We start from the raw sequence: 27,774 nt of genomic DNA on the forward strand, positions 1-27,774 counted from the left end.
AAATACAAGTGACTACATAATTTCTAACATATGGTAAGAGTCAAGGTCAAGAGAGAAAAGATAGACTAAAAATAAAACTTAGTCACACATGTGATGGACATAAAGAGTCTATTAATATAAATTAAAAAGTGCAAAACTCAAATGGAAGTGTGTCTACTTTCACTGGTAATCAGGGCAAAGTATATTAAAAAATATTAAATAGAACTTTTCAAATATCAACATATAACACCCAATGCTGATGAGGATCCGGAAAATGAGGATCTGGAAAATGATACTCTTTTGTGTTGCAGGAGAGAAGAAATTATTTCATTTCATGAGAAATATATAGCAGAATCTATTAAAATTCAAATTATATGTATCCTTTGATCCAATAATCTGGCTTTTGGCTCCTATATTAAAAAAATTCCAAACACTCATGACTATATTTTAGTTATGTTTAATTCAACATTATTTGTGTTGGCAAAAATTGGAGAAATGATATTATTTTACATACATAAAAATAGCGAGCAGATTATGATATTCCATAAAATATCATAGCGGTACTTTTAAACATGAATTACAATTATTTATTTGCTTGGTAAATTGCCATTATATATACAATAAAGTGAAAATTAAAGATGCAAATTAATGTGCATAGTAAGATTCTATTTCAATTAAAAACTTAATAAATATACAAATCTCCACATAAAATTGTATTATATATGCACCTAATAGCATGAAAAGAGTGAATAAATATGTTCAGCTGATGACAACATTAATAAATGAATAAAAACACGTATTTGGGATCTTGGTGTGCAAATTCAACTTCATTAGATTCCCCTGATAACAACAGTGCTTTAGCCTTCAGATTGTCTGACCATCACCTGATAGAAAACGGCCAGAAATGCAGATTCTTGATATTATCCTGGATATTTTGACTTAATAGGTCAGCAGCTCAGGAATTTCATGTAAGTCTCTTGCTGAAACACTGCTTTGTTGAGGGGAAGATCAAAACTGAGTTTTTTAGCAACTTCCCTAACTCCCACACAGGAATTTCTGTATTTGTTTTGGGTTTTCTTAAAAAAAAATTAATCTTGAATTCCACATGAAGAAACAAACATTTTAAAGGAATCTTAAGTCTAAAATTCGTTATAAACACTTAGATGAGAAATGTGAAGAAAGCACAGTATATAAGTTGGGGAAAATACACCATCGAATCATCCTAGGAGACATAGTGTCTTCTTGACTAATATGCACAGTTGAGCTGCTCCTCCTCCCTTTCTCCTGAAACCATGACTGACATCATTACTCCACCACAGAATTCTTTCCCACCAGGCTCAGAGGAAGCCTCAGAGTCCTTCTAAATCCAACATTCAACAAAATCTTTAGCTGATAATCAGAGTTCGCAAAGACATTTATTATTTAAATCTACCTGGCATTCCTAAAGCCCTCTTCCTGAGATCCCACAATTGGTAAGCTCTTGTTTATTGCTTTGCTATATCTTATGTTTGACAAAGCAACTCCTTGTTATTGGTGAAAATTCTAAGTCTCTGCCTCTTTAGCCAGAGGTTATGTGGAATCCAATATAAGTTCAACTCTTACCTGTCTCAAATCATACACACTTAAGACAATGGAGATAATGGTCAAAATGATGATAGCCACAGAGAACTCTATGTAACCTTGAGACAGCCACAAAGTTAGGGTGAAGGCTTGGAACACATAGAATGGATTTAAAACCTGCAGGTACAAAAATAGCACTAGAGTCACTTGAATGGACCTTGGTAGCAATCAAGATGATACCATTTCTTTATAGAATATTTCTTCCTTTTTTTTTTTTTTGTACCAGGGATTGAACTCAGGGGCACTCAACCACTGAGCCACATCCCTATCCCTATTTTGTATTTTATTTAGAGAGAGAGTCTCACTAAGTTGCTTTGAATTTGCCATCCTCCTGCCTTAGCCTCCTAATCCGCTGGGATTACAGGAGTGCACCACCGCGCCTAGCTCTTCCATTTTTGACAACATACAATAACCTCTAATGTTTAAGAACTTACTTAGAACTTCATTAATTTTGGGTAGAGACAATGTCAATCACATAGAATGTGATATGGTGAAAGCAAAATGACTTTAAGTACTGAAAGCCATGTCCACAAATTGGTAATTCTTAATTATTTTGAACTTTTAAGACTTTATTTCCAGTAATAAAATCTAACAATTTACCTTCTTCAACAGATTTGCCCATAATAAAGAAGATATATGATTCAGTCTCCTTTTAAAAGGACCTTCAAACAGGTTTTTTTTTCTTGGTGGAGGGGGGAGCTGGGGATTGAAACAAGGGCCTTGTGCATGGGAGGCAAGCACCCTACCAACTGAGCTATATCCCCAGCCCTTTTAACAGTTTTTTTTTAAAGTTTATTTTCATGTAATCACATGCTGCAAATTCTGTCAAGTTGTGCAATGAAAATGAGAGATTCTACTTTTATCCAGGTCATTTAAAATATCTGTCATGTCACAGGCCATGGCAAGATACTCTGAGAGTCAGTGGAATTAGAATGGCCCTTCCCTTCAAAAAGAGTGATCCTGAAAAGAAAGAACACAGCCAAGGCTGCAGAGAAAATCTTGGACACCAGAATCACCAGCCCCAGCACCAGTCAACCAAGCACATACCTTTCTGGTCTCTTGATGATATCTTTAAACTTTCTTTATTCCTTCAAATTTCCATTTTGGTCCTACTGGCTCTATTTTTTGTAATTATATTAGGGAGGAAACACCTGAGTAGTTAGAGAAAGACCACAGGATGTCCAGACATATGAAAATTAAAGAGCCCACTGGGACAAGGCCAGGATTCATTTCTTGGGGAAGTTCCCTGTATGATTTTCATAAATTAGATGAAATACGGTCTGGAACCAGTGGTACTCTTTTGTTTTGCCTCCACTTTCTATAATTTCCTAATATATTAAATAAAATTTTATTTTTAATCCTAAAAATGAAATGGTATCGGGTTAATATGTTAATAGGCTGATCTTGAGGGTTTCTTAAGCCCTGGGATATATTGTGTAACATTGAAAAAGCTTTTGTTTCTTAATGTTTCTTATTATTTCCATCTCAACTACTTTACTTACAAATTACAGCTCTTGTGTTTGCTTGGCATAAAATTTTCTAATTATAGATTATGCACTAATGATAACATGGTTTTGAGTTTATTGAAATCCAGTACAAAACTGGTTAAATACTTCTCAGAGAATGAAACAACACAACGATGATTTGTCTCCTTCATCTAATATTCTTTTGAAACTAAATGTGAAGAAGTAGTTTGATTTGCATTTTTTTCTATAAAGTCCTAGTAAATAGGTGCTAAAAAAAATACTAGTGCTCCTTTCAATCCCAGATTGACACCTGGGGATTTCCTGTCCCAGCTTGGAGGTTGAAAAAAGTCACAAGCAGAGATGGCTCACAGCTGAGGTCTGCAACAGGAGAGAAAAACTGTCCATGATACAGCCATGAACTCGACCAAGCCCTACAGGGCTGATTATCTGACAGATTCCTGAGAACAGACACTCGCATCTCCAATGTGGACCTGGTTTTGAAGTGGGATCTAATGGGAACCAACTGAAGCCCCAAACAGAACCATCAAATAGGGACAGCAATCACAGGGAGAAATGAGAAAATGGAAGTAACCCAATGTCCCATTTAATGGGAACTTTAAAAAAAAATAAATTCAAAACACAACAAAGAAAATTTTGTTTAAGAAAAAAACTATCTCTGAAAGAAGTCACTCTTAAGAAAATTGTTAAGCAATTAGAAAAAGACTGAATTAATTCATTTTAATTCCTCAGAAATTATAGAAGTAATCACATTGCCTCATGGAATGGACTGCATGTTTGTGCCCAGCCCCCACCAAAAAAGTCCTGTGTTGAAGCCCTAACACTCAGAGTGATGGTATAACGTGGGGCTTGAGGGGACTAGTAGGTAGGAAGGTTCACATGAGGCCATGAGGGTGGGGCTGCCATGATGGGATTAGTGTCTTCACAAGAAAAGGAAAAGATCAGAGCTCTCTTCTTTTTTTTTTTTTTTTTTTTTTTTTTTCCAGTTTTGAAGTTTATTTTTTTTTTTTTGAAATTGTTCTTTTTTTTTTTTTTTTTTTTTTTATTGTTGGCTGTTCAAAACATTACATAGTTCTTGATATATCATATTTCACAATTTGATTCAAGTGGGTTATGAGCTCCCATTTTTACCCCATATACAGATTGCAGAATCACATCAGTTACACATCCATTGATTTACATATTGCCATACTAGTGTCTGTTGTATTCTGCTTAACCATGTGAGGACACAATGAGAAGATGTCTGTAAGAACTGAGTACACAGGACTTTCCAGCCTCCAAAACTGAAAAATAAGCATTTGCTCTTTAAGCCTCCAGTCTACATTTTATTATAGTAGACTGAACTAAGACACTTCCTCTACCATCAAAAATGTAACAAAAGAAACAAGAGATTATGAAATGGTAATCTGTCTCTCACAGTGGGAAGGAATTTTAAAGTGGATTTGAACTTAAAATAAGTGGTTATTGCAAACATCATTTAGACAGCCTAGAGAAAAAAATGATAATAACATTTATCAAATGTTTTGAAAAACCCTCAATAGAAAAAGTATAGACTCAAGTCAAAAGGATAGAAACAGAAAAAAAGTTGCATGAAATACAGATTTCATTTACATAGAAGTATTCATATGCTATTCAAGTTTTTTCCTAGTACTAAGTACAAAATAAGGGACAGAAATTATCTTTTTTTTTCCTCAAAAAGAAAAGAAAATAGCCAGTTACCTGTTTAACAAGCAGCTTCCATATGGGTTGGATTTCAACCTCAATGGCATTGGGCCCACACACTAATCTTCTGTAGGAGATGGATCATCCATTAGTGTCACACCTATGAGCTCAGTGACAAGTGAGTACAGTCTAAGTACAAACCACATCTCTGCTCTTTGGAGATTTTCTGGCTTCAGTTGAACAATAATATGCAAGTATTTTTGAAATATAATACTAAATTACTAATATGTTTTTGAAGTGAATGTCAATGTATGATGAACAAAGTTGCTTTTCTGGTTTACAGATGTCACCACTACAACTCAATGTGTCCAAATGAAGTTAGAAAGTCATTTTGAGTTTTTTTTTTAAATAATTTGATTATATTTTAAAGGCAGCAAAAGGACACAGATATGAAGATGCCTCTAGATCTGGCAGGCATTTTAGGCTGTTCTTGATGTGAATGGTCACATCTGTCTCACATTGGTCTCTCCAGCACCCAGGACAGGCCCTTAGTATGTGAACTGAATGAATATGGCAATGAATAAACGAATGCTCTGGAAGATGACAGAAGGTCTTCACCTTGGAAACTTATACTTTGAAAACAAGGTATAATACATGTGTTCATTATAAAAAGAAGATTTCATGTATGTATAGTATTTTACAAAGTTCTTACAAAAGACTCATTTGATCCTCATGATAGTCCAAAGGCAAGAGTGAGTAGCTCCATTAGCCAATGAGATAAATTGCTTGGTGTGGGTGTTTAACCAAAGGTGCACACATCTAATATTAATCATGACAATATAACTTTCAAGCAGAGATAACAGTGCCAGAAACTTCACTTATCCTTTTAAAGCCATTAACTACTTTAATCATCACATTATCCCCATCAGATTCCATATTATAACCTACTATAAAGAAAACTGAAGTTTGGATAGATTAAGTAACTATCTCAGGATATCAAAGCTAGAAAGAGACAGAGCTGGACTTCTTACCTTGATCTCTAGACTCTACAACTCTGCCTTAGCAAGTACCAAAGGAGAGAATCTACATGAAATATCCTTGATATCATTGAGATATAACTGAGAGCTGAGCCCAATTTCTTCTGATTTGAAGCCAAGCTTTTGCAAGTGTATAATTATTGCTTGCAAGGGACAGAGAGGACTCATACCAAGGTCTTATGGTTCCATACTAGAGAAATACTGGGGCTTGGGGGAGTTAAGAGACAAGCAGGCCAAATACCCATGCTGCTATATAGCTTCATGACTCCCTAAACTTCACACTGGGAAAGACCACAACTCAATCAACTTTGGTACCAAATCCATAGCAATAATAAATTATGGGTCTATTGTCAGAACTTCTCAGGACTCCAAATTTGAGCCCCCAAACAGTCCCTATCTGTCTTCAATTCTTCACTCTGTAAATGCCTCCTCAGATTGAAAGAGCCAAATCTGACATTGAGCCTAGTGGTTGAGAAATGTGAGCTAGAATAGACCTGGCTTTGCCTCTAGCTAGGCCTTTATACTTGCTGTTCCCTCTACCTGGAATCCGTTTCCCTGTGTCTTTGCATAGCTTGCTCTCTTGTTGTGTTCAGATTACTTTTCAAATGATACCTTCTTATGTGGACCTTCTCAAATCATTCTATTTAAAATAGGTGTAGTGTAATGGTAGAACACTTGCCTAACTTAGCAAGCACAAGGCACTGGGTTCAATCCCCAGTACTGGGGGAATAAAAGAACTATTCAAAGATTCTCTTTATATTCTTAACCTATCTTATTTTACTTTATAATGCATATGATTACTTGGAATTACACCTTATTTTTAACATGATAATGAGCATGCAAATGATAGACTGTATCCTCTATTATCATATAAGCTTCTAGGACAGGTGTTATATTATCATATAAGCTTCTAGGACAGCTCACAAAGGCCTAAAACAGGAGCTGATACACATAACACATTGGAGCATTATGCGTTGAATGAATGGTTGGAGGGTTGAGTGAGGCATGAGTCTTGGTTCCCATATCTATAAAATGAGTTTGGTAAAATATGCCTAATAAAATTGTTATCAGCATCATAGCGCAATAGATATGAAAAGCTTTTAGCAAAGGTGCCAGGGCAGGACAAGCTCTCAGTAAATGGCAGCCATCTTTGAAGTCTGAATTCCTTTGGCAAAATTAACTGTATTTTTCTCTCTTTCAACAACATTCTCTTTTTCAGTCACAGTGCAGACTTCATTGAATTGTAACATGTATTTTTATGCCTTTTTTCTCCTCTGATTGTCTAGGCTCTCTTTAAAAGCAGGAATGGAACTTTTTCAACTCGATTTTTCTGGTATCTAAGGACACAGTATCTGACACAGATGTTCCTGAATACTGTAGTTAATTAACAAAAAACACTATGGCCCATATCTAGAATACTGTCTCCCCTGAAAAGACTCAAAACCCAGATGCACAACTAAGATAGAACCAGACTGTGGAAAGTCAACGTAGAAAGCTAACCAAAGGTCAGTATGTTTTGACTCTTCCTGTTTGGTGAGATGGTTTCTGATATCACCATTAAATGAAGAGCTTAGACACAAAGAGGACAGGGAACCAGTGGATCAACACTTGCCTGTAGATAGTGATATTTAGGGCTCATCTGGGACATGTTTAAATCATAGCCTGTTATGCCCCTTGTTGCTGTCCTTTCTGCTGTCTCTTGCCAAAAAAATATAGTCTGTTTAGGGAACATGTGCTCATCTCAATCTCAGTGTAAGCCAAGTTTTCAGGAAATGCTGACCAAGGATTAAACAACAAGAGGAATATGAGGCCTGAAGTTGGGTCACATGAGTAAAGGTCCAATATCATATTTGCTAACTAAAAATCTGATGAGCTGGCAGGGAAATGAGGCCCTGAAATTGTTCCAAGTGTCTTCTCTGAACAACATAAGCCAAAAACAACTAAATAGTCTTGCCTGGCATTTCTAACAATCCATCAAAGGAAGAGTAGCTGTAGAGTGAAGAAGTTGAATTTCACAGCAGGGACTTGTGAAAGGAATTTCTATGCTAACTAGGGCAGCACTTGAAAGACCACTAAGATTTCCTTTAACTCCGACATATTAGTAAATCTGCTGGATTGCTTTAATTCTGAAACACCCAATGTGAATGACTGGGAGTACTTTCTATGGGGGTGTTTCATGGTGCCTAATTTTCCTTTATTCATTCATTTACCCATTTATCCACCAAAGAATTGTTGGAAATACTTTGTGTGGTTTACTGGTGCACTATAGGCACCAAGTGGTGTGGTGTGGACTAGAGTGGAGTACTGGGGAGGCAGGAGCCAGTTAGAGTGACTGGTGAGCTTCTTCACATGACCACTCTGCTATTTTGCTCAAAGATTCTCCTCTGATAAGCCTCCCATGGTTGCTGGCAGGGAGGGAGGGATACCTGCAGCTTTCCAAACAGTCCATGCCAGGCCAAGAGATTCTAGCATGACCCACTGCAGGAACTTGAGAATTTAGGGAGCAAGCATCTGGAGTCGGAAAAAGCTCTCTGGTGGTTCTGCTAGCCAATCCTTCACCGGCTTAAAACCATTTCTTAAAGGGAGGGAGACCACAGACCTTCACAGATACAGAGTATGGCACCCAACCTTTGAAATTTGGGTATGGTTGTATAGTGTAACAGATGTGTTGGTCACAGAGCACTCCCATTTTAAAAGTTAATAAGAAAATTGGTATATTTTTTAAAAATTCTTTCTTTGTATGTGTTGGAGGAGCTCAATTTTAGCAATGCTTTGAAATGCTTAAACACTTTCATGAAATATTGATAAAAAAGCTCCATTTTACAAATGACACAAAAGTTACTTTAGTTTTTCACATTAATGCTCATCTGTGAACTATCCATTTCTTTCATTTAATTAGGCATTTCCAGATGACCTCAGGAAGAGCTGGGCTCTTCCAGGATCCCATGCCTCTGTGTAAGCTAAATGAGACACTTCCAGTCAGCTTTTCTTGAGGAAGTATCCTGAGCATTCCCAGACATGAAAATCTGGAAGAGAAAAAGAATCAGAAGGGGATGGGGAATTGAGGTTGAGGTGCAAAAAAGCCCAGGACAGGATCTTGCCAGGATTTAGGATTCAGGACTTCAACTTACTGATCCCTCCTCCACAGGATTTTGCTCTGAAACAAGCTTTGGAGATAAGTGATTTCACACTTCCAGTGGACCTAAACCCATAGAACCATGGGTCTGAGAATTTAAATTTATTAAAATGGGAATATTGATTTCAGTTTATTTAATTTTTATTCAATGCCTTTTGCATTATATTTTAAAGAAAAATACATAATAATATTTTAAAGTGACTTATTAACTTCTGATTGAATGTTAAGACTTGAGATTTCAGCTATTGGCTTCTGCCTGTCCCCTCTTCCAGCCAGCCTTTTCTTGCTCCTTCCTGAGGAGCTGATCTGATGGTTGAAGATCTGTGATCAGGATGCTTTCCAGAAGTGTAACTTTCAAAGGGCATAAAGGTCATGGTACATAAGCATGATTTCTTTTCTGAGTTTTGTCCCCTCAATACCTGAGGAGTAAGGGAGTAGTTTCATGGTAGATGCAACCTCTGTCCCTTCCTCCCTCCTCCTTTTTCTGTCTTCTTTCTTTCTTTTCTTAAGTTCTGTCTTCTCATGAAACAGCTTCTGCCAGCTTAGAGCTATACCTTGATAGCAAACCTACCCTTCTTTTGCTGCCTGTGCTTTGGATTCTTTTCCTCTGGTACTGAGCGGCATGCCTCCCCGCCCCCACTAACCCCCCTCAATAGTACAGCAAATGCTGGGAATTAACTCTGGCCCTGCAGAATCCCTGAGTTGACTATGTCTCTTCCCACTTCTTGTCCTGTGATGTCATATTGGTGCCTTAACTCAGCCTTGGTTGGACTATTTCCACCATAGAAACTGGCAAACTCTGCCCTTCAAAGCTTTATTATTATTATTATTATTATTATTATTATTATTATTATTACTTTCTTTCAGACAACAAGTCATCAACAAGGTGAATAGTTTGGAGTTAACCCCAGAAGGGAGCCTGCCAGTCTATTTCTATTTCCAGGGATGTAGCAAGATAGACTGGGTGAAAAAGAAAGTAAAAAAAATCCTCAACTTTAAAATTATCCTAATAGTCCACCTGCCTAGATAGGAATCCAGTAGGTTTATTGGTTTCATAGAACCCCATTCTTGTGAAGTAAAAGAATCACCTAAGGTCTCTATGAATCTGTCTCAGTCAGACACTTAGAGGGAAGTTTGAGTTTATGGGTGCAGACTGGAACAGGAGCCCCCTATGACAACTTACTTGCTCTCTTCCTGATACCTTCTGGCAATTTCTCTCCAAGGAAAAATTAACTCTTCTGATGTCCTGGTATGCTACATAAAAATTGAAAAGCATGTGTATGCATTTTTCCTCTTTTCCTGGCTGCTTGGAAGCCTATAAAGAACTTTATAGTTAGACTCTGTAGCTTTTTATCATCATCATCTGAGATTCTTGCATGTCCCTCCCCCTTTTTTCATTTCTCACATTACATTCTTGTTTGTGCTTGTGTAGGGGGTGACAGTAGGTGGGTACTGGAGATCAAACCCTAGGACCTTGCACATGCTAGACAACAACTCTACCACTGAGCTATATTCCCAGTCCAGTGATCTTAGTTTTAAATGCAGGCAGGCTCAAGTTCATTTAGAAAATTGGCAAGCTGTCTCTTAACCAATCCATCAATCATATTTAAATTTAAAAAAGAAAACCTTAGTCTTACCTTAAGAAATGGGAAAAATGCTCCACATTCTACTTACTCTTTTTTCACCCTCCATTCAGACATGCCCATAAAATAAAATATGCCTATGTTTATGAGATTATCTCCTCTATTTTTCATATTTGGGAAACTATACTCTGTCTTGCTTATTAGATTGTCAAGTTCTTTATTGTGTGGACCAGACTTAAATTTAATTATGTATGATGCTTATTAAAGCGTGGCACTTTATAAATAAGGACAAATGGGAGGTAGCTACACTGATGGGAAATCTTTCTGGTAGAAATGGCTTCCTAGGCAGAGAATATCTACATATATCAATGAGATTTCTTAAATGCTCTAGATCAATCCTTTAAACATCTGTGCTTATGCTATTAAACCAATAGGTTTTTCATAACTTTGAAAACTTTCTGTGTTTCAATGTAGTAAGCATTAAATCTGAAATCTTATATAATGATACCATTTCTAAGGCATTTTGCAATGCTGTCCTGGTCTAGATGCACTATTTTTCATAGTGCTTTTGCAGGGGGAAAACTTAAAAACAACAAATCAGTAATTCTTCCCTCAGTTTATGTGAGAATTATGGAAGTTGCTTGCCTTAAATGCATAGTTCCTTCTATTATTAGTACTACTTTCTCCTACAGAATCATCAGAATTATTTGGGGGTAGAGTCCTAAAGCAATATTTTAGGTACCAGATTTCTGCTTAGCTTGAGAATTGGGGTTTCTGGCTGACTGCAAAGTTAGGCAGGTAATGTCCATCAAATGACTGAGAAATGAAGGAGACTAGGAACTCTGTGGGGAAGTCTTGCAATGGATTCCTTCAGACTCACCAGGATTGGCAGTTTCAAGTGCAGTTAAGAAAGCAGGGACTCTGTATCAGTGCGAATCAACGGGCTGTGTGAGCAGTTCCTAATCTATGCCACAGTACCAGTCCCATGATTGTGCCATTCTTTTTGTCTCTCTATCTCTAGTCAGTAAATGTCTCTGGGACTACAACTAATCCTTTCCTTTCAGATTGCTGGTTCCTTGCAAAGTGCCTGGCATAATTAGAAGCATGTAGTTAACAAATCAATGAATGCATTCATTTATTCTACAAATAGCTATTAAGTTCCTACCATGAATAAGGAACTGTTCTAGGTGCTGGAGATGCCGCAATGAATAGCACAACTAACCAGACAAAACTGTCTCCTGACAGCCTGATACATGGTTGGCAGTTCCAGTGTAATAATCAGAACTTTCATCAATGAATACTTATTTTTATTCTTTCTCAGCAAACATGCCATCGCAGAGCTGTTTGTTCATAGTAGAATGCATTTTTAATAGTGCCTTCTTGGTCCTCAGAAGCTTTGGAGGATTAGGAAGCTGATGTTTATGGAATAACTCAAGATTTTTTAAAGGCGAGAATTAAAAAAGGGAACACAAAGATACTGTTTTATAAACCTGAGAGAACAATCAAATTTTTTTTCGATTGCATTGCACTTAGTCTTTTTCAAAAAATAATTTTGCATCTGAGAATAATTTAGACTCTCCCTTGCTGGGAGCCATTAGCCAAGTAGGTATGACAATTTCCTTGCCAGCGTACCCCATGTTGCTTAGTGGAAGGACTCGTGGAAATAGGACATTTTGCAGTGACATTGCATGTAGGCGACCTTGCTCAAGGACCAAGGCGGATCAGAGTTTAGGGCGTTCCCGGTTTAGGTTTAGGACTATCCGGGTTTAGGGTGGTTCCAGGTTTAAGATTATTCCTGCTGGGAATAGGGCGTATCCTGCTGCCTGAGTTCCCCTTGAGTTCTCACGGGATTCAGACAGTATTTTTTGGGAGATAGAAGCCCAGTGGATGTGGATTTGGGCAGAGAACGTGGATTTCCCCAGAACGTGATTGTAGACGGCTGGTGTGAGTTTGGGAATAAAGAGTTGCTGTTTGAATCTACAAGCTGTGTGGTGGCTCGTGATTTTGTGCCCAGCCAGACTGCGGCACTCCCTATCCTTCCAGTAAATGAATTAGGACTATATCAGGTTTGATAAAACATTGTGCCAACAGAACACTAATGGTGACCCATTTGGTACTTCACTTTTCTGCCAGTGGAGTTTACTCTCAGGAAGTATTGTACACCCTACCTGACTTCTTGCTCTTCGCTGGTCAGACCCAATCCAAACGTTTGATGGATGTCATAGCAGGAGTTGCTGTCTTCCAGCAACCTAGGACATGGTGAAGCAGAACCACAATCAGCTCACAACACTCAACATGTCAGCGTTCTTCCCCCACATCCTGATGCAGCGGTGGAAAAAGTTGTACTTACCCAACTTTCTGGAAGCGCTTCTCCAAGTAATCCCAAACATACCTGATTTTCTGCACTTGGATGCATCGCAGCTGCAATCACAAATGTGTTGGAACAAGTATGATTCATAAGACACATAAAAGGCTTGTGTTCAATACAGATCCCCATGTGTGTCTCCCTTTCTTTGATAGATAACTGTTATCCCCAGCCTAATAGATAGCTGTCATTACCAGAACTCTCATGGATAAACATTTATTTTATTCTTTCTTTGCAAACATGCCATCACCTTGCATTCTTAAAATCACTTACTTTTAAATCCGGCTTCATTACTGCTTGGTTTATGACAGAGTGGTGGTCAGCCACCAAAGGGTCTTTTGGGTTCTTGCTTATAGGAAACTTCAGGGTAGATAAGTGGAGGCAGAGCACCTTCTTTCTAATATATCTTTGAAATTCATCCTAGAATAGTTAATACAATCCATAAAATTCTCAATTGTAATTTACTAAAGTGCTCAATTAACCAAACACCTACCATATGCTAGACCAGTGTTTCCCAAAGTTTGGGGCAAAACTTTTTCTCAAACAAGATCCTCAGTATTATCTTAGAACTTACTAGAAAGGCAGATTCTCAGCCCCACCCCAGTCCTCCTGAGCCAGAAACTGGTGGAGGGGTCAGCCATCTGTGTTGTAATGATCCCTCCAGAGAATTTGGATTTGCACAAACATTTGAGAACCAGTGGGAAAAAAGAGAAAAAAAATACTTTGCAGGAAGCTTTATGTCTAAAAAAAATGTGTTTTAGCTATTTTTAAATGACATCTAGATGTTTAAAAGGTCTAATATCTTCCAAAATACTTATTTGTGAAAAAGTGAATGATCGTTCCCAGGTTATGGTCTCTAAGTGTTGTAACCTCAGAGCTGCTGATACTATAATCACTAGGCGCTCTGCCCATTAGCCTAACATGCTAGACATTTCCTCAGGCTCATGTGAAAGAGGTGTTCTTTATTCCTGGGCTCAAAAAGAGACAGTATACAGATTGGAGAGGTATTTTGCCATTGCCTTTTCTCATTTAGGGGAATTCTTTAAGTAGAGGAAGATCTGCCCTGAGAACTCTGGTTCATCATTTATTGGTTCACAGATGCCACATTGAAGACATGATCATGACTTTTCTTGTATTGAATAAATTTTTAATTGACACATAGTAGTTGTGCTTATCTTGGGGGTACGGTGAGACTTTTCAATTCATGCATACAGTCTACAATGATCAGTTCAGGGTAATTGGTCCACCCATCACCTCAGACATTTATCATTTCTTCATGTTGAGAGTATTAAAAATTCTTTCTGTTAGCTATTTTCATAGTCAATTATTTTCAACCATGATGTCTACAGAGTAACAGAACATTAGAGGTTATTCCTCCTCTCAACTGCTCCCCGGTACCCATTAACCCTCCTCTCCATCCCTCCCTCCCCAAACCCTTCTCAGGCTCTGATAATCACTATTTTGTTCTGTACTTTTATCAGATCTACTTTTTAGCTCCCACCTATGGTGAGAACATGCAGTATTTGTCTTTCTGTGATGATCATGGCATTTCAACTAGATAACTGAAGGTTACGTACTGTTGTCCTCAGCAAAACGGTGTCTGCTTCTTGTAAGGGGCATGGGGTGCAGTTGGCCCACACCCTCCACTCTGGCCTCCAGTAGAACAGCAGCTGAAGGACCCCACCAGTCAGCACGGATGCAATAAGGCAGAGGGCTCTCCGAAGATGCTGGGTGTGGTAACCAAACACCTCCTAGAGCGTAAATAAAAGATCACTCTATTTTTCAATTTTTACAAAAATAATTTTTTTTTTTGGTTTCAAAAGACAAAAACGTTAGAGGCAAGGATGTTGTTGAGGGAGAAATTTGGCTGTCAGCGGACATAATGAAAACAGGAATCTTTTTACTTTGCTGGCATATAAAATGAAAATCTTAGGAGGAATACGGGAGTCGTAGACTCATTTGCTTCTAAGTATTTAGAAAGTCACCTAAGATTTTTATAAAATACCTCATATTTTGAACCACATATGTTTTCTTTAAGCATAAGGTATTGCTATAGTGTAGATATGAAATGTTCCCCAAAAGTTCATGGATGAGATAATGCAAGAATGTTGAGTGATAATATGATCAGATTATGAGAGGCATGATCTAATCAGGGCATTAGTCCATCAATGTGGATTAAGTGGTGGTAACCATAGACAAGCAGGGTGTGGCTGGGGAAGGCAGATCACTGGGGTTGTGTCTCTATGGTAAATATATTTTGCCCCTTTTGAGTGGAACTCTCTCAGCTCCTTAGTTGCCGTATACTGATCTGTCACACCATTCTGCCAAGATGTTCTGCCTCACCTCAGGCTTAGAGCAATGAAGTCAGCTAACTATGAACTGAGCCTTTGAAATGGAGCCAGAATAAACTTTCTTCTTTAAGTTGTTCTTGCCAGGTATTTTATCACAGTGTAAAAAAAAAAAAAAACCACAACTAACTAAAACAAAAAATTAGTGCAATGAGTGGGACCATTGAGGTAACTAAACTGACCATGTGGTTCAGAGGCTTTTGGAGCTTTGTAAACTTTTTGGGAAGAATTTTGAAAATTTTAGAAATGCAGGACGGAAAAGCTTTAGAATGTTGTAAGTGGACTTTAATGTTCTGGTGGGGGATGAGAAGACCAAAATGCTGATTGGACTGTTGACAATAAAGACTGGGCACATGAAATTTCAGAGGACTTTATTACAAATTGGACTAGAGGTCATTCATGTAATACACTGGCAAAGAAGTTGTTTACATTTTGCCCATTTCCTAAGACTTTCTATGAGGCTCAATTTAAAGGTAGTAGACTAATTAATCCAGCAGAAGGTAGCACAACATTCAGGAGTTGGCATGGGTTTTGCTGGTGACTTTTCGCCAAGTTTACTGTGATAATCAGGAGCAGAAAACAAAGTGGGAAAATGTGAAAAACTTGTGGTTTGGCCAGAAATGTGCAAGTAAACAGACTAAGGAAGTTGTGACTATTAAAGACATTATAGCCACAAAGACAGGCTAAGTACTTTGGATGGAGATCATAGGAAAGATGGCTTGTGGGCTTCTCCAGAATTGGCAAGACCACACTTATCTCAGGCTTAAAGACTTTGAGAAGAGACCATGGGGTCACTCTGCTTGAGAGGGAGGCCTAAGAAGTTTTTCCACTGTGCTCAGTTAGTCAGGCACTCAGAGGCTACTGCAGCCATGGTATATAGAGGCTTGGTTACTGCTCTAGATAATAGTAAACCTTGGCATCAACCACGTGGTGCTGGTTCTGCAGGAATGCAGGATGCTGGAATTAGGAGGTCATGGAGATTGCACTGAGCTTTCAAAGGAAGACCTGGAAGGCCAGATAAGGTGTAGGAGGAGTAGTTGGAATACCTGTAGCCTTTCCCTGAGAGGGTGGTGCATGAAGATAGATATGCAAGAAGCTGAGGCTGCAAAGGAGACCCCCCAACATTAAGAGATGCCTGTACCTTGGGATATAAGCTGAGGAAAGTTGCAGAAATTGAGCAAAAACAATCTAAGAGAGAAGTTGTATGGTATGCAACCAGCAAGGCTACAGGAGTGAAACTACATAAGCCCTTTGGAGAGATCTTCAAAATGCCATGCACCCCAGGTGCTGGACATGTAGACAGGACTTGTTTGTCCAACTGGATTTTCGTCTTGCTTTAGTCTCATCCTTTCTTCCTCTGCCCCTATTTCTCCTTTGAGGAAGGGAAATGTTTACTCTATGCCATTGTATATAGGATATATGTAACTTGCTTTTTTTGGCACTGGGGATTTAACCCAGGAGTTATATTTCTAGCTCTTTTTATTTTTCATTTTTAGTTATATTTCTAGAATTTTTTATTTTTCATTTTAAGACAGGGTCTCACTAAATTGTCTAATGCCTTGCTAAGTTGCTAAGGATGGTGGCCTTCATCTTGCAATCCTCCTGTATCAGCCTCCCAAGTTGCTGGATTTTAGGCTTATACAACTGTGTCCAGCTGTAATTTGGTTTTGCTCTTTATTCACACAGCTAAGAGTTTGCCTTGAGTTTTAGATGAGATTTTGGACTTCAAATTTGGGGCAATGATGGAATTTTAAGACTACAGAGACTCCTGGAAATGGACTCAATGTATTTTGCACTGTGAGATGGTCATTAACTTTTGGAGACCAGAGACAGAATGTTATAGTTTAAATGTGAGGTATTCCCCCAAATCCCATGTGTGAGGAAGTGCAAGAACATTCAGTGGCAAAATAATTCGATTATGAGAAGTATAAACTAATCAGTGGATTAAGCCATTGATATGGACTGATAAGAGTGTTAGCTGTAGGCATATAGGGTTTGGTTGAAGATAGGTCACTGGGGGTGTGCCTTAGGGTAAATATAACTTGTGCCTTGTGAATAGACTTCTCTCTGCTTCCTAGTTGCAATGTCCTGATCTTCTTTCCTCTGCCACATCCTTCTTCCAGGATGTTCTGCCTCACTCAGGAGGAGTGGAGTTGGCCCACTACGGACTGAATCTCTGAAACCATGAGCCAAAAAGAAATTTTCCTTTAACTTCTTCTTCTCAGGCCTTTTGTCACAGGGACAGAAAAAGCTAACTAAAACTGGTACTTTAAAAAGTGTTAACATGAGTTTATTGAAGGAAGATGAGAAAATTCTGATAGATATCACCCACACTTATATCTAGGTTTACCCACATTCAGACTTAGTTCAGAATAATATGATTGAGAATGACTGAAACTGTGAATAGATATTCTGTTCTCTGAATCAGTCTGTTATAAATCAAGAGATTATCCATGGACATGAAAGACATTCCAAATATGACTTATATTTATTTACCCTGAAAGTAACATGCTGAAATACATGTATCTTTAGTAGCAGTGTAGTTAGTATTTATCACAAATTGAATAAACTTGAGATACTGTTTTAGAGGAAAACAGATTTGGTTGTGTAAAGCCAACTTCTAGTTTATAACTTATACAAAGAAGTTTCATTGAATTGGTTTACAAATTTCAATAACTAGTGTATTTTGAAGACTCCAAGGATGCTAATTTTGAATGACGACTTCACTCAACTGCTATTTCAGGTTGTACTGTCACTTTTTGGTTTTTGTTTCTCCTATAATTTTGAACTCCCAAGTTCAGATCACAGAGTTATAATGTCAAGAAAATAGATTTTTATTGAGTTTCTATAGTATTTTTGATGATGGAAACTGTTGAATTTTACACCAGCTTAGATCGTGCTACTGTATAACAAATCTCTAGGCTTAACTGTTTGGAAAAGTTTTCATTTTCAGTATGGTCATTTCATTACCTTCTAATAAATCTGTCGGACATGGAGATTATAGTAACAGTTGTTGAATATAATCCCTAAGCATAGTGAAAAGGCCACAGGCTTAAGAAACAGATAATTTAAGTTAGAGTCACTGCTCTGCTCCACATCAGCTATGTAACCTCAGGTAGCTCATTTCGCCTCTAAGGAATCCCAATTTAATCTGCTACAAAACAATCAGAAATACATGCCTTACAGGGTATTTGTGTTTAGATGAACTAATGTCTGGTTAAATGCTCTGTAAAATAATGACAATTATGCGAATTTCTTTTCACTGATAATTAGCAATATCACTCGTCTGAGGAAAAGCATTTATGAAGCCTAGTAGTGCTAGTGGTACAGTCTCTCTATCTTGAGATTATTCATGAAAAGATATAAATTTAATTTAGAAAGATTGTTATATTGTATAATAAAATAAACACATTAAATATAAAAATGCAGAAAAGTTAAAAGGTAAAGAAAGGAAAAATATGCCACGCAAATATTTATAAAGAAAATGTGATATAGTTATATTAATAACAGATTAAACTTTCTTCTTCAAGAATATTGAAAGAAAGAAATATGAGAGGGAAGGGGACATTTTATAAGTTAAATGGTGAATTATGTCTTTAATAGAAAGACATAATATTTCTAATTTTTTGAAACATAGTTTCAAAATTTTATGACAAAATTGATAGCATTTAAATCTATTTCCAGCATTGGAAATTTTAACACATCTCTTACTGACTATTAAGTGGACAAAAATATCCAGTGAGAATATAGAAAGTTTGAGTAACTATACTAGCTGAATTGACCTGATAGACAAATATAGAACATTACAGCCAACAACTGCAGAATTTAATCTATTTCAAGCACACATAAAATATTTATCTAAATTGATAATATTCTCAGATATAAGTATGATTGCATAATTAAACTAGAAAAATCTCCAAATAAGGAATTACAGGAGATGTTTGGAAATATTTTGAACTGAATGAAAATTAAAATTAAGAAATCCAAATGTGTGGGATATAGATAAGGCAAATGCTTAGAGGGGCATTTATGAGTTTAGATGCATATGTTAGAAAAGAAAGTTTAAAATCAACAAGTTAAGTTTCCAATTCAAGATATTACAGAAAGAATAGAAACTTAAACTAAAAAAGCATAAAGAAGGAATTTATGAAGATGAGTGCATAAATGAATAAAATAGAAAGTAGACATCAAGAGAGAAAATCAACAAGCCAATTGATATTCTAAAGAGATTTAAAATAGATAAACTCAGAAATAAGCCTGGATATTTTTAAGGTTATTGAAGAAAATTAATGTGTAATTATAAGCCTTCCCATAATGTAATCTTTAATCCCAGAAGGCCTGTGATTCCTTTCAAATATTTAACATAGAAGAAATACCATTCTGAAAAAAACTCCTTCGCAAGTAGAGGGTTTGGGAACTCTCCTAACTTTTTTTTTTTTTTAATAAGCTGAGCATACCAAGATACCAAAATCTGATCAACATTTTGCAAGAAAGAAAAACTACAGGCTCTGATTTTAGATAAAATATTCCTATATTATCTAACTAAATCAGTGATATAAAGGATAATATATCATTACAAATGATATTTGTCTCAAAACTGCAATAATTTGAAAATCAGTATGTTTTGTCTTGTTATAATTCAGGAAGAAAATCAGAAATCCACTCATTAGATACACAAAAAGACAGAAAAAAATCAACACCATTATATGGTCTTAAAAAATATCAGCAAACAAGATTAAATGGAAACATCCTTCAGCTAACATCATGTTTACTGTTGAAATGCTGATCAATTTGCCTCCCTGAGGTCACAAGCAAAACAAGATTGTCATAGGTCACCACTAATATTCATCAATACAGTACTAGAAAACTTAACCCATGAGACAAGAAAAAGAGATAAAGGTTCTAACAATTGGAAAACAAGAAGCAAAACTCTATATGTAGGTAAGGTGGTATAGACATTTAAAAATCCTAAAGAATGTACAAACAAATTCTAATGGTCAGTAATTTATTAAGATTACTGACCATTAGAATTTAAAAATATAAAAATCTCAACTACATTTGTATAAAATAATAACAAATAATTTGAAAATTAATTAGGTACTACTTGTAATACCATTAAGGAAAAAAATTCAATTCCCTTTTAATAAATTCAACAAAGTTGTGCAAGCCCTTTAAATTAAGAACTGTGTGTTATTGCTGAGAGACAGTAGAGACCCAGATAAATGGGAAGATTTATTAAGTATGGGAATTAGACACTAACTATCCCATTTAAAAATCTCATCAGACATTTTGAGTGGTAATTGATGACCCAATTCTAAAATTGTTACAGAAATACAAAGGACCCAGAACAGTCAAGGTAATAATTCAAAAATAATAAACATGGAGGACTTAATGCCACCAGACATGAAGGTTTACTACATAGTCAAAGGAATTAGGAAACTGAGGCACATTTGATTCAGGCAAAAAGAGGATCAAAACAACACAGAGCCCAGAAAGACTCAAACATGATCACATCAGAACAAAAAGAACCACTGAACTTATGGGAAAGGATGTTTTGCTCAGTAAACAGTGCTGGAGAAAAATAAATAGTGCAGGAAAAAAATGAGTTTCCCCCTTACATGTTATACCACACACACACACACACACACACACACACACACACACACAGAGTCATTTGTGATGGCACATTTATGTAAATGTTAAGAAGGAAATAGTAGAATGTGGTATAGACAAAGGTGGAAAGTGAGACCTGCCTTGGCCGTCCAGCTTCTGGGGCCCTAGTGGGCCAGCCTGGGAGGCCAAGTGTGTCCGCTGGACTGTGGGAAGATCCTTGGCACACAGGAAGAACATTTCCCTGACATTTAGGTGCTTATATTTATCTCAAAACAAAATTCTGAGCTCAGGAAGTGGCAGGCATCTCTACGTCTTGCTTCTTTTACCAAATCACATTCCCTGAACTGTGGATGTCTTTGTACACATTACCTCCATGTTCCACCTTTCAGATTCAACAGAGAAAAGCCCTTAGGATGCAGTTGTTCTGCTCACTTCTCCAGGAAGAAAGAAAGAAAGAAAAAAACCTGACATGGGTCTTCTGCTGTGGTGGTTTAACTGTGAAGGAATTATTTTGCAAACTGAAGGTTGATGTTTAATTTGAAACAGGTGCTTAGTTCATAGTATTTGTGAATTTTTTGCCTTTTTTTTTTTTTCCAAACAAGAAGACTAAATAAATGGCAAGCATGGATGACTTCAGGGTTTTTAAAAACTGTGGGCTTCTATTATGATAAGCACATTTGAGACTGCAGCAGTAAGTTCCAAATATGTGTTGTAATTTGAAAAGAAAGAGATGTTAAAAAGTTACAAATACCTCTAAATCCTGGTTCATCTTGTGACATAGATTTATTGAATAGAAACGAAGGTCTGGTTTTTGAAGTTAACCCTTTGATGTGATGAAGAAGCATAAAGTCATTGATTTTGTATCTGAATAAACCATCAAAGTTTCTGTACAAATACACATTTTTACATGTGTAAATCCACATTTTTGGATGAAAGGAGGGATTTCCCTCCTGAAGAAGAAAGTGGTTGTTGCTTTTTCACAAGTCTTGGGATATTAGCTATTTTTAAATTTTTTTCATTCTTCTATGGAGGGAGCAGCAGCTAATCCTCTGAATGCATGCTTCCATTTAGTTGAAAGAATGGTCAAAGCAAACAACACTGGGGGAGTCTAGTGATGGAGCCCTATTCACACCCCCCCCGCCCCTGCAAGATGAGAGGCTGCTCTATTACAACTTTATTCAACCTGTTTTGTGGAGTCATATAGCATAAATGACTATATGACTGTTTTCCACGTGGCCAAACCTGGAAGAAAAGTATCATGAGTGGTTTTTTTAGTTAAGTGATGGAACTAATAGTATCATTGCCTTCAAATTTGGACATAAAAAAGTAAAGGAAAAAAATGAGAATCATCTAGATAACTCCTCTCTCCTAAGAAAACCAAACAAAAATGTCTTATGTAACACCATCAGACTTTTTGAAATTTCACATAACATAGTTGCATTTTTATAAAATCATAAATAGCTCTTTTCCTTCAATATAAGTTGGAAATAATAAATCATCTGAAAGAAAATATAGGAGAAATTCTTTCTCAAACTTCAAATAGACAAATACTTCTTAAAAACAAAGAAAAAAAGACAAAAAGATAAAATTGACTTCATTGAAGTTAAAACTTCTTTTCCTTAAAAGATCTCTGGGGATGATACACACACAAACACACACACACACACACACACACACACACACACACACACATACACTTCTATACTTATCTATATATGAACAACAACTTATATTTGGAATATATTAAAACTTACTACAAATCAATTAAACATGAATGAAAACACAATACAAATGGGCAAAAGACTTGAATAGACACCTTTCAAAAGAGGATTTCCAAATAGACTCTAAAAACCAAGAGCCTGTTCAGTATCATATAAGAAAATACAAAATAGAGCTTCAATGATGTATCATGGCCTAGAATAGCCAAGACAATCCTAGAAAGGAACAAAGTTGGAAAAACCTACCCAACCATATTAGAGAACTTATTCTGATGTCATTCAATGATACAACAACACATGATATAATAGAAGAATATCTAAAATTTAAAAGACCAAATATATCAAGGGATGGTAAAGTTGAGGAACAACTAGAACTCTCATAGTAGATGGAAATGTGACAGATTATAAATATTTGGAAAAATTGTATTGCTAAATATATGACTGTAACTTTATTAACTCTACTTTTAGATTTTTATACAAGAGAAATGAATGTATATGTGTCTCCCAAAAGATTTGTGCGAAAATATTCAGATCAGCTATATTCATAAAAGTCCGATTCACTATTCCACTATCTTGAATGTGTAATTGTTTAACCCTTTATATGGCTTGGGTTTTATTTTATCCTTCTAAAAACACTGCAAAGTAGTTTAAGTATCTTCATTTAAAAGACATAGAAATTGGAAGTCACAAAATTTATATGACTAGAAAACTCCTGAGCACAGATTTTGGCTAATCTGTATAGCTACCAAATCTGTGCTAATTGCACTGGTACCAGCTGGCCTCCCTATTAATTTTCATTTGTCTTCTTTGATTAGAGGTTGTATTAGTCAGGGTTCTCTAGAGGAACAGAACCAACAGGAGGCATGATTATAAAAAGGAGATTTACTAGGTTGGCTTATGCAACCAGAAGCTGGATAGTCCACAATGGCCGTCGGTAGGCTGAAGAGCTGGAAGAATCAGTAGCTGTGCAGTCCAAGATGCTGAAGCCTAAGAAAAAGAAGGATCAACAATGCTACCCCAATCCAAGATTCAAGGCTTCTGGAAACTCCCTGGAGAATCACTGGTGGCGTCCACCTTGGAAGAGTGAAGGAGTGAGAGTCTGATATCCTCAGGTGGTCGCAGCAGCAATCAAGAACCCAGTCAAGTAGAATAGAGCTTACATCACTGCTGCTTTTCTTTGTTCTTCCAACATTTATTCCATCCAGGCCTCCAAACTATTGGAGGGTGCTGCCCACACTTAGGGAGGGCCTCCACTTCAGTTCACTATCCCACATATCATTCATTCCTAGATCCACCCACATTGACTCATCCAAAAACCTTTTAATCTTCTTCATCTCTTAATCCAATCAAGCTGACAATTCAAATTGACCATTCCAGAGGTTGTAAGTAGTTTCTGAAATAGACTCTGAAAGGTCTATTTCTTTCCACACTGGTACCACTAAAGTACAACATTATTTAGTATGACAACATACAGAAAATTCAATATCCTTTATAGAAAACACTTCATGTGCATGGATCAGAAGCTAAAAATTGAGAGCCCAAGGATGGCTATTTACTCTATGACCTAATACACCCTAATCTCTGGGAGTTATTTTAATTAGTATTTTCAGTTCTAATAAAAAAAATAGACCAATAATCTGAAAAAAAAAAAAAAAAGAAGCCCCAAGGGCTGGGATTGTGGCTCAGTGGTAGAGGGCTCGCCTAGCATGCATGAGGAACCATATAAAAATAAAATAAAGATATTGTGTCCACTTAAAACAAAAAGACCCAAACTGAAAACAATCCAACAATCCATCAACAAAAGGAAATAAATTTTTTGTTTTCATACAATGGTATGCTACAAAGCAGGTTTTTAAAAATGCACCTCTGATGCACATTTCACAGATATTATACTGAGTAAACTTTGTTACTATAGAGCAATTCACACGTCTACTTACACATAGTTCAAAAATGATTAGAAGTCATTGAACTGTATGTTTAAGATTGTTACCTTTTATTGACACCACTGTATTTATTTTGTCAAAATAAAGAAAGAGTGAAATTGTTTATAAGACACTCTTCGCCAAGCAAATGGAAGACACCTATAATGATTTTGGTAGAAATTGGCTGGGGAAGAAAGAATGGCAGTAACATTAGAGAAATTAATAAGAGAAGAAGAATCAAAGAAGAGATTCCTATGGGACATGGGAGGTTTGGTGACCTGGGAAGCTAGCTGCCACCTGGTGTGGATGATAGGTAAGTAAGAGCCGACTTCCGTCAAAGTAGAGGTAAAATCTTATCCCTAATAAAGAACCTGCCAAGATAAGTGAAAAGGTTTGTGTGAAAGACACTTCTTATGGGTTAGGACCCCTTGTTATTAAAATGTCAGCAAATTTTCTCCCATCTGTTAATAAGAAAGAGAGAGAGCAGAAGCTAGAAAAGGTGGAGGAAGAAAGAAAATGAAGAACGGAAGAAAAAGAAAAGAATAAAAGGAGCTTGTAAGTGTCAAAGTTACTTCCTGGAATGTGTGGTTCCTTGAGGAAAGATGAATAGAAGCAATGATTTTGCTTCCTTGATACATGGGTCTCATAAACCTTGGTAAAACTCCCTTCTAAATCATATCTCAGTTTTCCCTGAGGTATGAGGCTGGGTATGGGAACTGAAGATTTTGGCTAAAGAATCATTGCTTTATCTGTCAATTCTTTTGTCGAATACACTCAGTTGGCTTGCCTATGTTTTTGTGATTAGAATTTATAACAACATATTCCATTTTGATTAATTAATTTCATATATAATTTCATTTTTTAAGTGATTATACTTCTGATACAGTTAGAGTCACTCAGATTTCTCCCAAATATTTGTACAGCACCAGGAAAATCCACTAGGAAATGGAGAATATAGACAAGGGAAAGAGGAGTGATATTTTGTGTCATCATAGGAAAATAAATTAGAATCCAGAGGATATGGGGAATAGATGAAAAACCAGAGTCAACCCCATTATACACAATTCCCTGTAGTCAAGTGAGTTTTGTCACCTGTTACTCACGTGACCTCAGGATTTAAGTTCTCTAAGATTCCGTTTCCATCTCTGTACTCAGGGCAATATTAGTGGCACACACCTGAGAGTAGTAGTGAAGATTAAAGAAGAGGTGTAAGGTGTGGAGCAGAAAAGACGATCAGCCAGTGTGAACAGGTGATTTGATAACAGCTTCAGTCAAAGAAGAAGAGAAGTGACTATTTCAGTTTTCAGTTGCAATATATTGGGTCAAGGTTGGTAATAGAAATAGGCTGTGTTCCGCGAGGCCAGGAGCCCAGATCTGCCACCTGTTAGTGGACCTGAAGAACACAGAGGGCATCACACAGACATGATTTTCTTTCTCTCCAAGCAGAGGTGTTCCTTCATCTTTTTCTTTCTGATTAGAATTCTGTATTCCAGATGCCAGGAGTGGTAACACAGCCCTAATGTCTCCTCTAAGCCCAGGATACAGAGGAAGAAGCCTGGGTTAGACATGGCCATGAAGTATGCATGTGCTATTAAGGAAGTTGTTCCCAAAGTCTCAGTTTAGAGCCAAGGTCCCTATCCAGGTCTGACCATCGCCTTGTTTCTTTATATCTCATCATTGCTTTCTAGATGCTCTCATTTTTCTTCCCTGCTCCATTGCTTACCAACTATGATTTAAATTTGCTGAACTTTAGATTTCTCATGTGAAAAAAAAATGAGGCTGGTTATGAAATGCAATGGAAGTAGTTGAGTGTAGCAGCTGGAGACATGGCATGAAAAACCAAGTTCAAATCATCCCGCCACCACTGAACCAGATATGTGGTGTGGGGAAATCCACTTGACTTCTGATGCCCAAATTTCTCCTCCATAAATGGGAATAACAATATCTGTTCTCTAGGGTGGATGTGAGAAACTAATATGATAATGCATTTATCACAGTTCCCGAAACATTTTGAGCACTCAATATGTGTTAAGAATTAATATTATCTTGGGTAATACACAATTTAGCTAATTTTTAGTAAATTAGAAGTGGCTATCCGCGTGGCTTGTGTTGCTGGGGGTCTCAACATGGTGGGGTCTCCGTTCGTTGTCCCACCCCGGCCGATTCTTTCTCTGAACCCGCAGGAAGACGTCCAGTTTCAGAAGGAGGTGCAGCACGTCCGCCAGCGTGTAACCCAGCAAAAAAAGCAAGAAAAACTTACTCCTGGAGTAATTTTTGTGGGCCATCTGCCTCCAGCACTTTATGAAACCCAAATCAAAGCATATTTCTCCCAGTTTGGCACTATTACAAGATTTAGACTATCCAGAAGTAAAAAGACTGGAAATAGCAGAGGCTATGCCTTTGTGGAGTTTAAGTCTGAAGATGTTGCCAAGATAGTTGCTGAAACAATGAATAACTAACTACCTTTTCGGTGAAAGACTCTTGGTGTGTCGTTTTATGCCACCAGAAAAAGTACCCAAAGAACTTTTTAAAGAGTGGAATACTCCATTTCGTCAGCCTGAAGCAGTATAATCGGAAGCGGACATTTTTTCAAAAACTGCAAATGGAAGAGCGATTTAAAAAGAAAGAAAAATTGCTCAGGAAAAAATTAGCAGCAAAAGGAATTAATTATGATTTTCCTTCATTGGTTTTATCATCCAGTAAGACCAAAGATCCTTCAGATAAACCTACAAAGAAGAAAAAATCTTCAGGCATACCAAAGAAGCAGAAGAAGCGGGTTTCTAAAGGCACTGCTGCCACTCCTGACAAGTCTATAGCTAGCCAGGGCCCCACACCAGTTTGTACACCAACATTTTTTGAGAAACGAAAATCTGAAGTGGCGGGAATGGATAATGATGAAGATGATGAAATAGTTTTCAAGCTGCCCGTATATGATGCAGAAGGAGCAGTAGAGACTCCAACACCTAAACAGTCAGGGAAGAAAAGACGAAGACAAAAACCAAGCAGTGATTCTGAATGTATTATATGAATATATATCTTCTGACAAAATGTGATGGTTTTCTTATAGTGGCTGACTACATTTTACAAGGTACAATGAAATGTAACCATCAATAGACTCAAAAGAGAAAACATGCTATTTGGAAAACAATCAGTACTTTGGCCTTTTTGCCCCTGTTGAAGTACGGGGGTACATCAGAGCTTGCAGTGGTTGGGCTCATACTGCCTTTGCCCTGGTCTCAGTTTTCCTATCCCCTCTTTATTTTGCCTGTGTTAAAGGGTCACTGTTAATTGTACATTTAACAACTAA

The 27,774-nt window shown here is 37.0% G+C and overlaps 1 protein-coding gene and 1 pseudogene across 1 annotated transcript in view; one reads left to right on the forward strand and one right to left on the reverse strand.

Annotated features, from left to right (window-relative positions):
- Positions 1–21,202, reverse strand: part of Atp13a5 (ATPase 13A5) — an 88,795-nt gene extending 67,593 nt beyond the window's left edge. The window contains exons 1-7 of the mRNA XM_027935927.3: positions 21,197–21,202; positions 14,444–14,617; positions 13,140–13,286; positions 12,852–12,922; positions 12,670–12,750; positions 4,803–4,872; positions 1,582–1,716 (exon numbers count right to left, since the gene is read on the reverse strand). Of these exons, the coding sequence (XP_027791728.2) occupies positions 1,582–1,716; positions 4,803–4,872; positions 12,670–12,750; positions 12,852–12,922; positions 13,140–13,286; positions 14,444–14,617; positions 21,197–21,202 (684 nt within the window). The remainder of the gene's footprint in view (positions 1–1,581; positions 1,717–4,802; positions 4,873–12,669; positions 12,751–12,851; positions 12,923–13,139; positions 13,287–14,443; positions 14,618–21,196) is intronic.
- Positions 21,203–26,593: 5,391 nt separating this feature from the next.
- On the forward strand, positions 26,594–27,495 carry LOC114093232 (MKI67 FHA domain-interacting nucleolar phosphoprotein pseudogene; annotated as a pseudogene).
- Positions 27,496–27,774: the final 279 nt, after the last annotated feature.

The sequence above is a fragment of the Marmota flaviventris genome, chromosome 8 (assembly GCF_047511675.1).
Source record: "Marmota flaviventris isolate mMarFla1 chromosome 8, mMarFla1.hap1, whole genome shotgun sequence".
Lineage (NCBI taxonomy): Eukaryota > Metazoa > Chordata > Mammalia > Rodentia > Sciuridae > Marmota > Marmota flaviventris.